The 16257-nt window shown below is 34.3% G+C and overlaps 2 protein-coding genes and 1 long non-coding RNA gene across 3 annotated transcripts in view; 1 reads left to right on the top strand and 2 right to left on the bottom strand.

The window, feature by feature from the left end:
- Positions 1-16257, bottom strand: part of LOC149488319 (uncharacterized) — a 109998-nt gene that overhangs the window by 34076 nt on the left and 59665 nt on the right. The gene's annotated exons all lie outside the window — the stretch shown is intronic.
- LOC149488324 (uncharacterized) lies at positions 373-2580 on the top strand. Its single transcript, XM_089694976.1, has one exon. It carries the CDS (start codon positions 594-596, stop codon positions 2037-2039), a length of 1446 nt encoding a protein of 481 aa, XP_089551102.1. The 5' UTR covers positions 373-593; the 3' UTR covers positions 2040-2580.
- LOC149488323 (uncharacterized) lies at positions 7409-13189 on the bottom strand. Its single transcript, XM_089695282.1, has 3 exons — positions 13036-13189; positions 10971-11711; positions 7409-10726 (listed from the first exon to the last, which is right to left on the bottom strand). Exons 1-2 carry the CDS (start codon positions 13187-13189, stop codon positions 10987-10989), a joined length of 879 nt encoding a protein of 292 aa, XP_089551408.1. The 3' UTR covers positions 7409-10726; positions 10971-10986.

The following is a 16257-nucleotide window of genomic DNA, read 5'->3' as shown; positions in this document are numbered from 1 at the left end:
CTGAAAAATAATTATTATAAGTGTCATGGTATCAAACCAATATATGAACCTAATTTAGCCATATATATTATGAACTGTAAGATACCCTCGTAAATTGTTTTCAACTAAATTTACATAGATAATAAGGACCGTGTGAAAATAGAAAAAAACATCACGATGACTTCGATTTATTTTTCTTGTCTTATGTTGTTTATTTGAGATATTGCTCGAATCAAAAATAATTATTATTATTAATTCCTTTAACCCCTCGTTGTGGAGCGCGGCCATCTTGGAATAGGCGCATCTGTGGGACCACACTGTGGTTAATCCACAGACAGATCCCGGTGAAGTACACTTGTGCTTTTTAAAGAAAAGTACTAGGAAAAAAAAGCGCGGGAACCTTCGAACGAAGCGGGTGTAATTTTAATTATTGAGCTTAAAATTATTAATTTAATATATGATCAGTGGAGTTTGGTTTTGTATATATAGTTTATAATTGTAGAATTGTATATATTTAATAAATTTTGTATAGTAGTGTTCGTATAGGTAAGTTTTTTTTAATATTTTATGTATAGTATGTAAAAACCAAAAATTCATAGGGTAAGATTCGGTAGATGAACGATCCGCCGGATCCTAATCCCCCAGGGCTGGGTACCCCCGGTCCTGAGGTAGCCAGTTATGTTACAATTTCAAATACATGTCTAGATAAAAATTTAGTTCTGGAGAGTACTCCAAAAAAAAGGCGTCTTAGAAGGAAAGAAAATAATGAATTAAATGAGCTAATGTTAACAGATAATACTTATGTTGATAATAGGCAAAATGAATCTAATATTCAACCTAAAATACTTGATACTAGTTCCATGCAAGATAGTCGATGTGAATATGTAGGTACAGATTCTTATCCTTACATTGTTCATGTTCAGCGAACTGAATCATCACCCGGGGATGGCTCCACATTGCACCCCATAACTTTCGGAAGGTTTTTAAAAAACAATAATATTAAGAATATTGTGTCTGGAAGTATAAAAAAAATAGGCAGAAACCGTTGCATAGTTGCATTTACTACAGCACAGGATGCAAATGATTTTATCAAAAATAAAAATTTAAGCTCATACAACCTTAATGCAAAAATTCCATTGTTTAATATCACTAGAATTGGTATTGTTAAGGGAATACCAACTGAATGGTCACCTGAAGAAATAAAAGAAAATGTGTCCACCCCAGTAGGCTGCGGTAAAATTATTAAAGTCAGGAGAATAAATTACAAAGTAAATGTTAACAGTACTGTATCTTGGAAGCCAACACAATCAGTTGTTTTAACATTTGATGGCCAAGTTTTACCCGAACGTGTGTATGTGTGTTATAACTCCCTACCAGTTAACCTATATATTTTCCCTACCATCCAATGCTATCAATGCTGTCGGTATGGTCATACTAAAAATATATGCCGATCTAAACCCAGGTGTTACAAGTGTGGCCAAGACCATTCCGGTGACACTTGTACAGTAGAAGAAGATTGTGCATCATGTTTATTGTGTTCAGGGTTTCATTATGCAATCAACAAAATCTGTCCAGAGTTTAAACGCCAAAAAGACATTAAAATTAGCATGGCTCAAAAAAACATTTCATATGGTGAGGCAAGTAAACTTTACCCACAAATATCAAAGTCGTATGGGGATGTATTAATATCTTCACCGGCTTATTCATCCCCAAACAGATTAAATGTAAACACTACAAATTCTTCTTACAAAAAAACTTATTTTTTGAAACCAAAATCGCCTCCGAAGATGAACAAGGGTTTTGACAAAATAGCTCACAATACAATTATCAGGGAAGCTCAGATACCTACGCCTGAAAATGGATGTGGTTATCAAGTTGCCCCTAATGATACTGAAACTTCCCAGATAATGGACATAATTACTTCCCTTATCAACACATTATTAAAGAATAACACCTTAAAACCGTCCAACGTTGCCACTTTATATAAATTAATTGATAGTATAAATAGTAATCATGGATTCCAAAATAATACAGTGGAACTGCAGAAGCGTAATACCTAAAAAGTCAGACCTAATTCACATAATAAATAAGCATAATCCTTTTTTAATCGCTCTAAATGAGACTTGGCTAAAACCAAATCTCTTTTTTCGCATTCCAGGCTATGTTTGTATTCGAGATGACAGAGTTGATGGGTATGGCGGTGCTGCCATACTTATTAAAAAGTCAATTCAATTTAAACGTCTAACATTACCAGCGCACAATAATAAATATGTAAATAGTGTTGGCATTAGCTTAAAAAATAATATTTCAATCATTTCAATATATATATCGTATAATTCAGCATCAACGTTTAATTATTTACAAAATTTAATGAGATCAATTTCCACACCTTTATTGTTGCTTGGTGATTTCAATTCCCATCACCAATATTGGGGAAGTAGTATTACTACTAGTAGTGGTGAGCAACTTTTAGATATTATGGACATGCATAATTTATGTATACTTAACACAGGTGAACCAACGCGACGTACGCGAGCGAATGAAAATCTGAGTGCGGTAGATCTTTCTCTTTGTTCGCCAGGTTTAGTATCATCCATATCATGGCGTCCCTTGTCATCTTCATTCGGCAGTGATCACTTCCCGCTATTAATGTCAGTTCCCATAGGAAATACTAATAACACAACAAGAAAGCCACGGTTGAAGTACATATTGAACAATGCTAATTGGGATAAATTTAAAGAAAAGGTTGATCTACGTATTAAAGATCTACCTGAAAGTCAGGCAGGTAATGAAGAGATTTGTTCTGAATATTTAGCGAAAATATTGATTGAAGCTGCTGATGAAACTTTCCGGCATAAATCTGCTAAAAGTTTTAAAGTTCCTACCCCACCGTGGTGGGATAAAGAATGTAGTGATGCAGTTAAAGAAAGGAAGCGTATGGAAAGAATATATGAAAATGACATGTCTGATGTTAATTTTGAAAACCTCTCTCAAAATATTAACTTTACCCGATCACTTCTCAAAAAGAAAAAACAAGAAGGTTGGAAATCTTTTTGTTCGTCATTATCACCAGATACTTGCTCAAGTGAAGTGTGGAAAAACATCAGGCGTTTCCGATCTGCTTTCAGGGAACAAACATCCGTCATTTCTGAGGAATTAGCTCACAAATTTATGGATAATTTAGCTCCATCTACAGCGCCAGAGTACATTGGGAAAACATTACCTATTATCTCCCCTACAGACCACGATTATAGCTCTTTAATAGTATCTCCGTTTGTTTTAGAGGAACTTAAAGGAGTTCTTTCATGTGTTAAAGATTCCGCGCCGGGTATGGACGGGATTCCATATTCCTTTTTATCTCACCTGTCAGAAATTGGTCTAAAATATTATCTGGACCTCATAAATTTAATTATGAGTTCTGGGAACATTCCGCGATCCTGGAAATTACAAGAAATTATTCCTATTTTAAAGCCCAATAAATCTTCAAGTGACGTATCATCATATAGACCAGTGGCTTTATCATCTGTCCTTTGCAAAATTTCAGAGCATTTAATCAAAAATCGACTGGAGTGGTATTTAGAACACTATAATTTTTTATCAAATAGCCAATACGGATTTCGTAAGGCGAAAAGCGCTATTGATAACATCTCCATACTGACTTCTGATATTAATATTGCTTTTTCGGATAATCAACATGTTGTTGCTGCGTTTGTTGATATTCGCTCAGCATATGACAATGTGGTTATCACAATCCTACAGCAGAAACTTTTCAGACTTGGAATTCCTGACGCTTTGATTAATTTAATCATATGTTTATTAGAAGAGAGATATATTGTTTTGAATATTGATGAATCAGTCCATTTTCAGCGTACCATGAGTAAGGGTCTTCCTCAAGGGTCGGTCTTAAGTCCTCTATTATATAATATTTATACACATGATTTAGCTGATTCGTTTAATAATAGAATTAACACCCTTCAGTATGCTGATGATCTTGTATTATACACTATAGATTCTAGTTTAGATTCAGCTTGTATTTTTTTAAATAAAGGTCTCATCGAGCTTAAGGGCTGGCTAGATAAAAATGGATTAGATGTTTCTGTTGACAAAAGCGTCGCTCTGATTTTTACGAGATCGCGAATAGTTCCTAGGGTTGATATTAGTTTTGATGGGAAACGGATCCCACTCCAAAATCATACAAAATTTTTAGGCGTGGTCTTAGATAGCAAAATGTCTGGTACCTTTCACGTTGAGTACATATGCTCAAAATGTGAAAGTATACTTAATTTGTTGAGGTGTCTTTCCGGAGTTTGGTGGGGTGCCCACCCTTTTTGCATGAAATTGGTGTATAACGGCATAAATCTGCTAAAAGTTTTAAAGTTCCTACCCCACCGTGGTGGGATAAAGAATGTAGTGATGCAGTTAAAGAAAGGAAGCGTATGGAAAGAATATATGAAAATGACATGTCTGATGTTAATTTTGAAAACCTCTCTCAAAATATTAACTTTACCCGATCACTTCTCAAAAAGAAAAAACAAGAAGGTTGGAAATCTTTTTGTTCGTCATTATCACCAGATACTTGCTCAAGTGAAGTGTGGAAAAACATCAGGCGTTTCCGATCTGCTTTCAGGGAACAAACATCCGTCATTTCTGAGGAATTAGCTCACAAATTTATGGATAATTTAGCTCCATCTACAGCGCCAGAGTACATTGGGAAAACATTACCTATTATCTCCCCTACAGACCACGATTATAGCTCTTTAATAGTATCTCCGTTTGTTTTAGAGGAACTTAAAGGAGTTCTTTCATGTGTTAAAGATTCCGCGCCGGGTATGGACGGGATTCCATATTCCTTTTTATCTCACCTGTCAGAAATTGGTCTAAAATATTATCTGGACCTCATAAATTTAATTATGAGTTCTGGGAACATTCCGCGATCCTGGAAATTACAAGAAATTATTCCTATTTTAAAGCCCAATAAATCTTCAAGTGACGTATCATCATATAGACCAGTGGCTTTATCATCTGTCCTTTGCAAAATTTCAGAGCATTTAATCAAAAATCGACTGGAGTGGTATTTAGAACACTATAATTTTTTATCAAATAGCCAATACGGATTTCGTAAGGCGAAAAGCGCTATTGATAACATCTCCATACTGACTTCTGATATTAATATTGCTTTTTCGGATAATCAACATGTTGTTGCTGCGTTTGTTGATATTCGCTCAGCATATGACAATGTGGTTATCACAATCCTACAGCAGAAACTTTTCAGACTTGGAATTCCTGACGCTTTGATTAATTTAATCATATGTTTATTAGAAGAGAGATATATTGTTTTGAATATTGATGAATCAGTCCATTTTCAGCGTACCATGAGTAAGGGTCTTCCTCAAGGGTCGGTCTTAAGTCCTCTATTATATAATATTTATACACATGATTTAGCTGATTCGTTTAATAATAGAATTAACACCCTTCAGTATGCTGATGATCTTGTATTATACACTATAGATTCTAGTTTAGATTCAGCTTGTATTTTTTTAAATAAAGGTCTCATCGAGCTTAAGGGCTGGCTAGATAAAAATGGATTAGATGTTTCTGTTGACAAAAGCGTCGCTCTGATTTTTACGAGATCGCGAATAGTTCCTAGGGTTGATATTAGTTTTGATGGGAAACGGATCCCACTCCAAAATCATACAAAATTTTTAGGCGTGGTCTTAGATAGCAAAATGTCTGGTACCTTTCACGTTGAGTACATATGCTCAAAATGTGAAAGTATACTTAATTTGTTGAGGTGTCTTTCCGGAGTTTGGTGGGGTGCCCACCCTTTTTGCATGAAATTGGTGTATAATGCTTTGATTCGCAGTATTCTAGATTATGGAACGTTTTTGTTAGAAAGCGGTAACGTAACGGCACTTAAGAAATTAGATCAAATCCAAGCTAAAGCGCTGCGCATTGTGTTAGGTGCAATGAAATCGAGCCCTATTAATGCCCTTCAGGTTGAATGTGGAGATCCCCCACTGAAGATCAGAAGGCAATATTTATCTGATAGATTTTTATTTCGTATAATACAATTCACCAACCATCCATTAATAAACAAGTTGAAAATTTTAAACGATCGGATACGTACATCTTCTTTCTGGAAACATAAATCATTACCTTGTTTAATTATAAGTTACCGAAAACTCATTTCAATGTCATCTAGTATTTTTCAGTCCCCAGTTTTACCTCTGTATGCATATAATTTCAAGTGCCTTTTGATCAAACCAATTATACGGTACAATATAGGAATCAATAAGAATGATATGAATTCAAATGCAAACTTTAGGTTTAATGTCGATAGGGAGTGGCGCAATTGGCATCATATTTTTACGGATGCATCTAAAACCTCGACTGATAGTTGTGTTGGAGTTGGTATATTACACGTTCAATTTAAGATTACACAAAAGATCAAGTTACCGCCGGAGTCTTCAGTCTTCACTGGGGAATGCTTTGGCCTACTAAAAGCAATAGAATATATAATATTAATGAAGCTACATAAATCTGTAATTTTTACTGATTCAATGAGTTCTCTGCAATGCTTAGATAAATATCCTTTCTATAATAAACCATTTTACCCTGTTATTTTTGAAATCAGAAATAAGTTAGCTGAATGCATTAACCTGGGATACTCGGTGACTTTTGCCTGGATTCCAAGTCATTGTGGAATCCAAGGAAACGATAGGGCTGATAGTTTGGCAAAGGATGCGGTGCAATGTGGAGATATGTATTCATACATTAATTACCCTCATGATCTTATGACATTACCGAAGCGATATCTCTTTGAAGCGTGGAATACGGTCTGGGCAGATACTGGGCAGTGTAAGGGAAGGAATTATTATAAAATTCAACCGACAATTCCAATAAAGCCTTGGTTTGTTGGTGTTGAAGCAAATAAATTAGTTGTATCTACAATAAGTCGCATGAGAATTGGACATATGTGTATTCCTAGCCATCTAGCCAGAATTGGCGTATTAAATACTGAAGTTTGCGAGTGTGGAGAGAGTGAGGGAAATATAGACCATATATTTTTCTCTTGCTCTTTATACGATCATTCTTCCTTTTATAATTCATTAATTTCCTCAAATGTTCCTCTTCCTACTCGTATGTCATATCTTTTAATGTATCCTAAAAAATATTTGAATAATATATCTATTTTTATATTTAAGAATAACGTCAAATTGTAAGGTTTATTATTTTCCATTTAATCTATTTAGTTTATGTAAAAAATATGTAATAATATAATGTAATTTGTATTGATTTTTCCTAACTCTTCTGATCACCTTGCCTTTCCTATCGTGGTCCTATCCTATTTTCCCGTGTATGGATTCCCTACCTTTTACTTGACACTGGCAAATAGTCATATCTTCTTGCCATTTAAAAAAAAAAAAAAAAAAAAAAGTACTAGAAAACTTTAGAAATAATTAAACCTCATAAAATTTCTGACTATATAGTACTTATTCACATGTATGAAGTTGGTATGAAGTGAGCTAGAAAAATAAGCTTTAGTTGATGGTCAAAAATGTAGTACTATCTGTCAACTAATTTTGATTATTATTAAAAAAAGAAACCTTTTTCAAACCAAATTTAGTTTAATTATGAAACCTTACATCTATTCGTAAATAATATAGCTAAAAATCTCATACACCATGCGTACATATTTTTTCTACAAAACACGTCCAAAAGTTTTTAGAAAAAAAAAAGTCACTTGACTTCTTGACTAAAGTTGGGCTCATGTTCCATGGTTTATTTTACGTGATACAAAGCTCAAGTGTCTGGAATGTTTAATATTCAAAAGCTTAAGATTATATTTTATAAATACCATAAAGTGCATCACACACGGTGAAGATAATGTAAAATATATATTATCTTAGAGCATATTTCCGATTGTCGCTCGCCATACAAATCCTATGAGCCATAACACACGACGAAGATAATATATATTTTTCCTTCAATATCTTTAGATACCAAGCGATAAGCCATCTATAGGCCGGGAAATACTGACACAAAATTTCGGGTCATTTGTAACAGGATGGCGGTTCTACAGAGGTCTTAGTACGCAATGACAAAAAGAAAAATGATGGTCAGAACGCTGATACCGGATACCTTAAGTTACTGTAATATTTTATATTAGAGAATCTTAACATAAAATATTATAGTATCTTCACCGTGTGTGATGCGCTTAAAGCGTGGCATTGTTCAATCAAATAGTTTTTATTTTATGAGCTATAAAATAGGACTTCAAATGAACGTTGAAATGACGACATTGGAAAGACTCGAACTTCTTGGAACCTTTTGTTCTGTGTTTGAATTGAATTAACAATTCAATAACTACATTGTATTTCGAATAAAACTTAAGCAAAGCTATACCAAATAAAAAATGTGAAATACAAGAAAAAAAAAACAGTACTTTTAGGCGAAAAAACTGTCCATTTTGGTAATTGTGTGTGTGTGCGTGTGTGAGTAGTTTGTTTCTGTATAATGTGAAAAAAAGTTAAATGTGATGTTGCTTAAAGCACGTGTATAGGCATAAGGCCACGTTGCATCCTTCACAGTAATTTGATGTGCGTTTTTTACAAACACCGCAGCGTCGACGCAGAGGCTGTGCTCGTTTTCCTCCAGACGCACTAAAAGGTGGGTACTCTGCCGGGAAATGTTGCACTGTGGGTTGCATTTTTTTTTATTTTTATTTATTTATTTGAGTAACACCACATCACACATAATACGAAATATATATAGAATATTACAATTTATTTATTTTTTTATTAAGGCTCATTAGCAGCCAGCTGTACATCGATGAAATTACATAAAAAATACACAAAAAATATAGAACATGATGGACAACCAATAAAAAATGAGCACTACATGCACTATAAAAATACGTTACAACACATTCAACATATTCTAAAATAATCAGTTAATAAATTATAAACAAGTAAAAATTAATTCATATTATCATCAATCTTAATTCATAAAAAATAATAATAAAATTAAATAGTGAAAGAAGACTCTATTATCAGTGGTTGCTCCACAGACGAGAGGTTATTAATTATTATTATAGCATGTCTAATGTTGGATTAAAGGTTATTTACAGATAATTTAAAGTAATAGAAAAAAAAAACCGTATCCGACCTCGTGCTCGATTTTTTTTCAATATCAGGTCACTTTACACTAAATGATAAAAACCATCAGTCCCCTTATAGTACTGTCTTGGTGGATGATTGTGTGTCTTTTCCACTAAGTTTACACTACCGTCCTTGTTAAGACTGAAGCGAGCTTGGCACCCTGTCCTCATCTTCGTGGAGCACTTAAGGTATCGTTTCCCCACACCAGTGTATGCAAAGGAGTAATTATCTAACACTACAATAGACCGCTTCGGATCTATAGGCAGAATTTTGTAGGTTACTGTAACAAAATGTCAAAATGAAGATCATTTTAACAAATGGCAATAGGAAAACCAGTAATGAAGGCTATGGAATTAAAACTATCAAGTTTGAAAAATAAGCTTTATTAAAAAGAAAATTCAAACTTGAGCTAAAGTATGTACGCGTACGCGTTAAGATCTAATCTCTGGAACTACTGGTCCGATTTGAAAAATTCTATCGGTGTTAGCCCATTTATCGAGGAAAGTTATATATAATCACCCGAAGACCAACAGGAGCGAAGCAATGCGGGTGAAACCGCGGGGCACTGCTAGTTACTTATAATTTTATAAAATACCCTATCCAAGGTAATCTACATTTTTTTTATTCACATATAATTGTTTTGTAGTAAACATACACCATGGATAACTGTTTTGAAGCGAAACTTTTCTAGGCGTATTGAGAGTAAAATTTAAATGTCGCGTCATAGTAATACCGTCACGTCATAGAGAAAGGCTACTATTTTGGTATCTTTGAATCTAGCTAAAAAAGTTTCACTTCTGACACACATTTTTTCACATCACAGACGAACATACCTCCCACCTCGTACTTTCTGTAATTTATACGGTGGATGGTTATGCTCGTTATAAGCTAAAACTATTTCGTCTTTCCTGTTCAATTTCAAACGAGCCCTACAGTTGATACTCGATTTCTTGGGACAATAGAGGTACAGCCTTTTCCCATTCTTATCTCTTGCTCCACTAAATGAGAATATATTGTCTTGATACTTTATAAGTGTCTTGCCATCTACAAGAGTTATTTTTTCATATTCCATACCTGTAAATATAGTTTATATAGTAGGTATTAATCATTCTTATCTACGAATACTAACACTCCGGTTTTATGAATAGTGATCTGAATTGAATTTTTCACATTTTATTTTGATTTTAAGTAGGTACTTATTAGACACCTTTTTTTTTTCAATATAAATCCTTAAAGGTAACTTATATTTAGGAATAAAATGGATAATTTATATTTATTTTTATTTAAAAGGTAGTATTGCTTTGCGATATCATCCCACTGTTAAAACAATAATATACAGCCACTTTATAATGATTTATAATTTACTTAGTCATACTTAATAATATTATAATCTCAATATGTACATATTAATCTATTTTTATTTCGGTAAATGTGTCAGGTGTTACACGCATCTTTTTTGGAGGTATGAAACCCTATATTGAAGTTTTTGTTAACAATATCCCTATATTGGCGCTCTGTAAAAGCCCCTTTTTAAATATTTTGTTGCGTCAAACCATTCATTGTATAAAGAGAACATACGCCTTATACTTAAATTTCCGTCTAAATATATCTTACTAGCTTTCCACCCGCAGCTTCGCCCGCGCAGTCAAAGAAAAACCCGCATAGTTCCCGTTCCCGTGGGATTTCCGGGATAAAACCTATCCTATTTCCCGGGGTAAAAAGTTGCCTATGTCCTTTCTCGGGTATCAAAATATCTCTATTAACAAATTTCATGCAAATTGGTTCAGTAGTTCAGGCGTGATTGAGTAACAGACAGACAGACAGAGTTACTTTCGCATTTATAATATTAGTATGCATTCGACCCCTCTCTGCCGGAATCGGACTCGACTGGTAAAAATGTATTTACATGATCACAAACACTACGTTCCATTTCTTTGTCAATTACAATCTTGTGGTTATTATGTCTGCCTCTTTTATCGATTACAACCGAATCAAAACCATCGAAACCATCGAATTTTTGGAAAGCTGTCCTAACAATCATTTCACTTATAGCCAGAGTATTTAAAAACATAACTTTGCACACAGCAACTGTGTTATTTGCAGAGGCGTCTGACGTAGACGGTATGGGTAAAGTGTACTTGTAAGTAAATTTCCGAAAATTTGATTGACACTCACTATTGCATCGACGTTTCTTAACCTTACGAGTAAATGTAATCACAAACGCCCACTGTTTCTCCTTGTTGCCCAGACTCCAAAATCTTTTAAAGCAATCCAGTCTTTGTTCATGAGTAATTTTATCAACACAGTTGTATCGACATTTACAAGGCTCTCCCATGACCTTTTCGTTCACAACTTTACCCTTCCTGGTTACATATTTTTTACCTAAGTTGGTTAATCGTTTTCTTTTTACGTCCGACAATGATTTCCTACAATGCTTGCGTTTCTTTCGTCCCGTGGGCGGCACAAGACTGGTATCGGAATCAGACGAATAACTTACTCCACCTACAGCGCTCCGCAATGGTGATATTGCCTCTATGGTATCTACACGAGTTATTTTTACATATTTCAAACCTGTAAATAAATTTTGTTTTTATAGTTGGTACTAATGAATATTATCTATGAATACTAATACTCCGGTTTTATGAATGGTAAATTGAATTAAATTTTCGATGATATTTTTTTTTATTTTGTAACTGATAAGTAGCAGGTACCTATTAGTATTTGTTTTGTTCAATAAATAATAAATGGTTGTAAAAATTGCTAACGCGATCACATTTTATACCTCAACAATATAATTTTGTATCTGTTGCATATAGACAGTTATATTAAATATGATATTATATTATTTTAATAAATATAGTGGGCAACTCGGTACGGAGGCGTGAGACATTCGACACCGCTTGGACAGTGAGGACGAGCCTCAGAGTTGTGTTATATTTACTGATACTAGTTTTTTATTATATATGTACTAGCTTTCCACCCGCAGCTTCGCCCGCGCAGTCAAAGAAAAACCCGCATAGTTCCCGTTCCCGTGGGATTTCCGGGATAAAACCTATCCTATTTCCTTTCTCGGGTATCAAAATATCTCTATACCAAATTTCATGCAAATTGGTTCAGTAGTTAAGGCGTGATTGAGTAACAGACAGACAGACAGAGTTACTTTCGCATTTATAATACCTATTAGTATGGATAGTATATACTAACATACCCGAATACAACAGTATCATAATAAATAACTACATCTTCTTCTTTCACATATTTTAATGCCAATCATTGTCTTACACAAACAAAGACGAATTCACACCATTAGGAGAACGAAATAAACCGATATATTGACACATTGAAAATTCAAATATTAAAAAAATAATACATATTATAAAAAATTACACGCGGGGCCGGGTTTAATATTAGTTTGAATGGAATAAGAATGTACTGCGATTCTACACAGCTACCTAATTGATGTAGGTAATTGATAACAAATTGCAGCAAGTCAACGACTATTAGCAAAGTGAGGGTAGTTATGTCAAACGTCGTATAAACAACGTCCGAGCCCCAAGGCACGATTCGTACGAACGCGCCACGAGTCAAAGGAATGCGGCATTTTATAGTATTCGACAGCTAGCATATTTTGACAGAAAACAGTGACAACTATAATGACAACTATTCATCCACAAAACTATTAAATCAAAAGTTACTTCTTACACTATAAGTTAAAGTTGCAACAAATTTGTCTCTTAAAACTATTCATAAGTAAGTCACAAACTAGTTACTAAAGATTATTTCATTTTAATATATCTTCCGTTAGACAATTTTTTTAATATTGGTGGTACATGATTGTGTTCAGCATTAACCATTACTAAATTTCCAGCTTTATTAAGTCTCAGCCGTGCTTTACAATCAATGCTCTGTTTCCTCGAACAAGAGAGATATAATCTATTCCCTTGGCCGTCTCTCCGTCCACAAAACGAGAACGTATAATCTTGATACTTGACGAGAGTCCTCCCATCTATGAAAGTTATCGTCTCATACTCGGAGTCTGCGGAAAACATATTTTAATATATTAAAATAACAATATCCAACACATAGAATATATTATTTATAATTTATATAATTATTAATTAAAGATATAATTTATATTTAACTCGATATTGATGGAAGGGATTGAAATAAAAAATCCTTGACATACCGACAACACCTTCAGTTATATTTGTGTTTCATTTTAGGAGCCTTATTAAACGTACAAGTGCTGAATTCGTATCGAACTGTCATTGAATCTTGAAAGACTATTTAATTTTAACATATCTTCCGTTCGATAATTTCTTTAGTAATGGTGGAACATGATTGTGTACAACTGCAGTACCCGCTAATATTTTTCTCGCCTTATTTAATTTTAGTCGTGCTTTACAATTGCTTCTATACTTAGAGCAAGTGAGATAAAACTTATTCCCATGGCTGTCTCTCGGTCCAGTAAATGAGAATGTATAATCTTGATACTTGATGAGAGTCTTCCCATCTGCCAAGGTTATGGTGTCATACTGACATGTTGCTGAAAATATTCAAAAAAAGAATATTTTATTTATTAGAACGCCTTTCCATCTGCAAGAAAACTTCCGCGAGAAATGTCCGACAGTCTGTCCGACAGCAGCTTGCAAGTCTAGTTCCGCGTTTCCACCTGCAAGTAGACTTGCAAGTTGCTGTCGGACATTTCTTGCGGAAGTTTTCTTGCAGATGGAAACGCGGCCTTAGACAGTTAAACCAGTCATATCCTACCCCAGTCTTTCCCAACGTGGGCGATAACGCCCCCTTGTGGGCGCTGCAGGCCTAAAGGGGGGCGGTAAGAGACCCAGAAAAAAAAGGGGGCGTTGTGTAGGGCTTTGGGGTCGATTTATAATTTCATCTACCTAGCTAGGAAGACTCTTAGACACCGACTGAGCTCTCGACTTCGAGAGTCGATCGACATCTTGTGAACATCAACTAATATTAATTAAGATATAGCTCAAACTCGGTTCGATATAATAGACCGCGGGCAATCATGTTTTAACAAGTTTTTGTTAAATAATCCGATTTGTACATTCCTGTATCAATCGGCTGGTTTTATAATACTTGTTCTTGCCACAGAACATAATATAAAAGAGGTTAGAAAGGCGTTGTAGGCGGGGCAGACGCGCCAAGGATATGAGCACTGCTCACATCTATGCGATCGCGCTGTTTAGTCACTCGCTATCTGCAACGGAGAGAAGTACTGCGAACGCAGCGAAAAAGCGCAAAATTATGCGAAAATGCCTTCATGTGCGGTAATTACTTGCCGTGCAAGAAGCCAAGTGCTTAACTTAAACAAAGGAAGCATTTCTTTTCATCGGAAAGTAAAAAAACAACGATATTTTACTATAAGTCTTTCTAAATGTCCTTCAAATAATTCATTACCCAAAAATATACATTGCGGGCTGCATTCGCTCGTCATTTTCAGCATCAGATTCAACCTTCACATTAGTTTTTAAGTATATAAGAATTGATTATGTTTGTTTTATTTTCAATAAAAGATACTCTGTCCAAATACTATAAAGTTGCGTTTCAATAATCAGTTATAAGTACTTAGCGGTTTTTAAATATGTTTAAAAAGGGGGGCGTTAAAAAGTAATTTATTCTTAAAGTGGGCAGTAGACAAAAAAAGGTTGGGAACCCCTGTCCTACCCGATAATTCATGTAAGTACCTACAACATTTTTTAAGACTACGTATTAACAATTTATTATTTTATTTTATTAAATTATTTGATTATTTTATTAAATTAAACACTTATCTATATTAATAGTTACTACTATGTGTAGCGTGGAAGTAATGAATTTCAATAAAAATCCTATCATTATTTTTTAACAGTTCACACAAAGACAGGAATACATCTATCAAGTCAGCTAGTATTCTATAACAATCAATTGGAATTACTTACCTTAAATACCCGGCAGCCCTATTCCTGGCTACGGTTGCGATCATAGCGGCATCTTCTAGCTCTCATTGGATTTTGGGAAATTCATGAGGATTTCACTTTACTATTAAAATAAATTTGACATACGCAAGTTTTTATTTATCAAATTCCCTATTTCAAAAGACATACGGTGACAAAATTTTACGCTTAACACTACATCACTTTAAGATATCTCCCGTTCGACAATTTCTTTAGTAATGGCGGAACATGATTATGTTCAACATCAGCCAGTACTATTTCTCCTGCCTTGTTTAATTTCAGTCGTGCTTTACACTTGCTCCTAGACTTGGAACATTGTAGGTATAATTTATTCCCGTGGCGATCTTTCGGTCCAATAAATGAGAATGTGTAATCTTGATACTTGATAAGAGTCTTTCCACTCATTAAGGTGAGCGTCTCATACTGGGAAGCTGCTGTAAATATTCAAATTCAACTATTTTATTTCATGAATATGGGTAGGGCCAATGTGGGTAATTGTAAACAAGGGAAAAAAATGTATGCGTGTACTAGAGTACACACGTAAGAAGTGAAACTTCTTTATGACCTTAAAAATGTCACGAGTATGGCGTAACGCAAAAATGTCACGCGTATGGCGTAACGCAAAAATGTCACGCGTACGGCGTAACGCAAAAATGTTACACTAAATTTTTGTCCAACCCCGATAAAGAAGTTTCACTTCAAAAAAATGTGTGCGTGTATACTAGTGTACACACGTAAGAAGTGAAACTTCTAGATGACCTTATTTTTTACTATATGCAATACAAAGAAATACGTCGATTCACGCGTGGTATGGGTTGTATGAATAATAATTCTTTTAAATTATTTTAACATTTAGTTAAGTATACTTCCTATTTCTGTTCATTAACATTATCATTGAATCAAATTTACATATGCATTTTTTTATTAAACTTCTTTAGTGCAAACGATATAAACCAAAACGTGACACTAACGACTACTGAATTTTAAAATATCTCCCGTCCGATAATTTCCTTAATAATGGCGGGTCATGATTGTGTTCAACATTAGCCAGTTTTGTTAATGCTCCTGATGTATTTAGCTTTAGTCGGACTTTACAATTACTCCTATGCTTGGAACATCGTAGATATAATTTATTCCCACTTCTGTATCTCGGTCCA

This window comes from Colias philodice, chromosome 5, assembly GCF_061535455.1.
Source record: "Colias philodice isolate Cphi_HAF_F1 chromosome 5, ilColPhil1 Martin Lab GWU primary, whole genome shotgun sequence".
In the NCBI taxonomy this organism is placed as follows: Eukaryota; Metazoa; Arthropoda; class Insecta; order Lepidoptera; family Pieridae; genus Colias; species Colias philodice.
The sequence above is the reverse complement of the archived record's forward strand: the minus strand, read 5'-3'. Positions and strand labels throughout refer to the sequence as shown.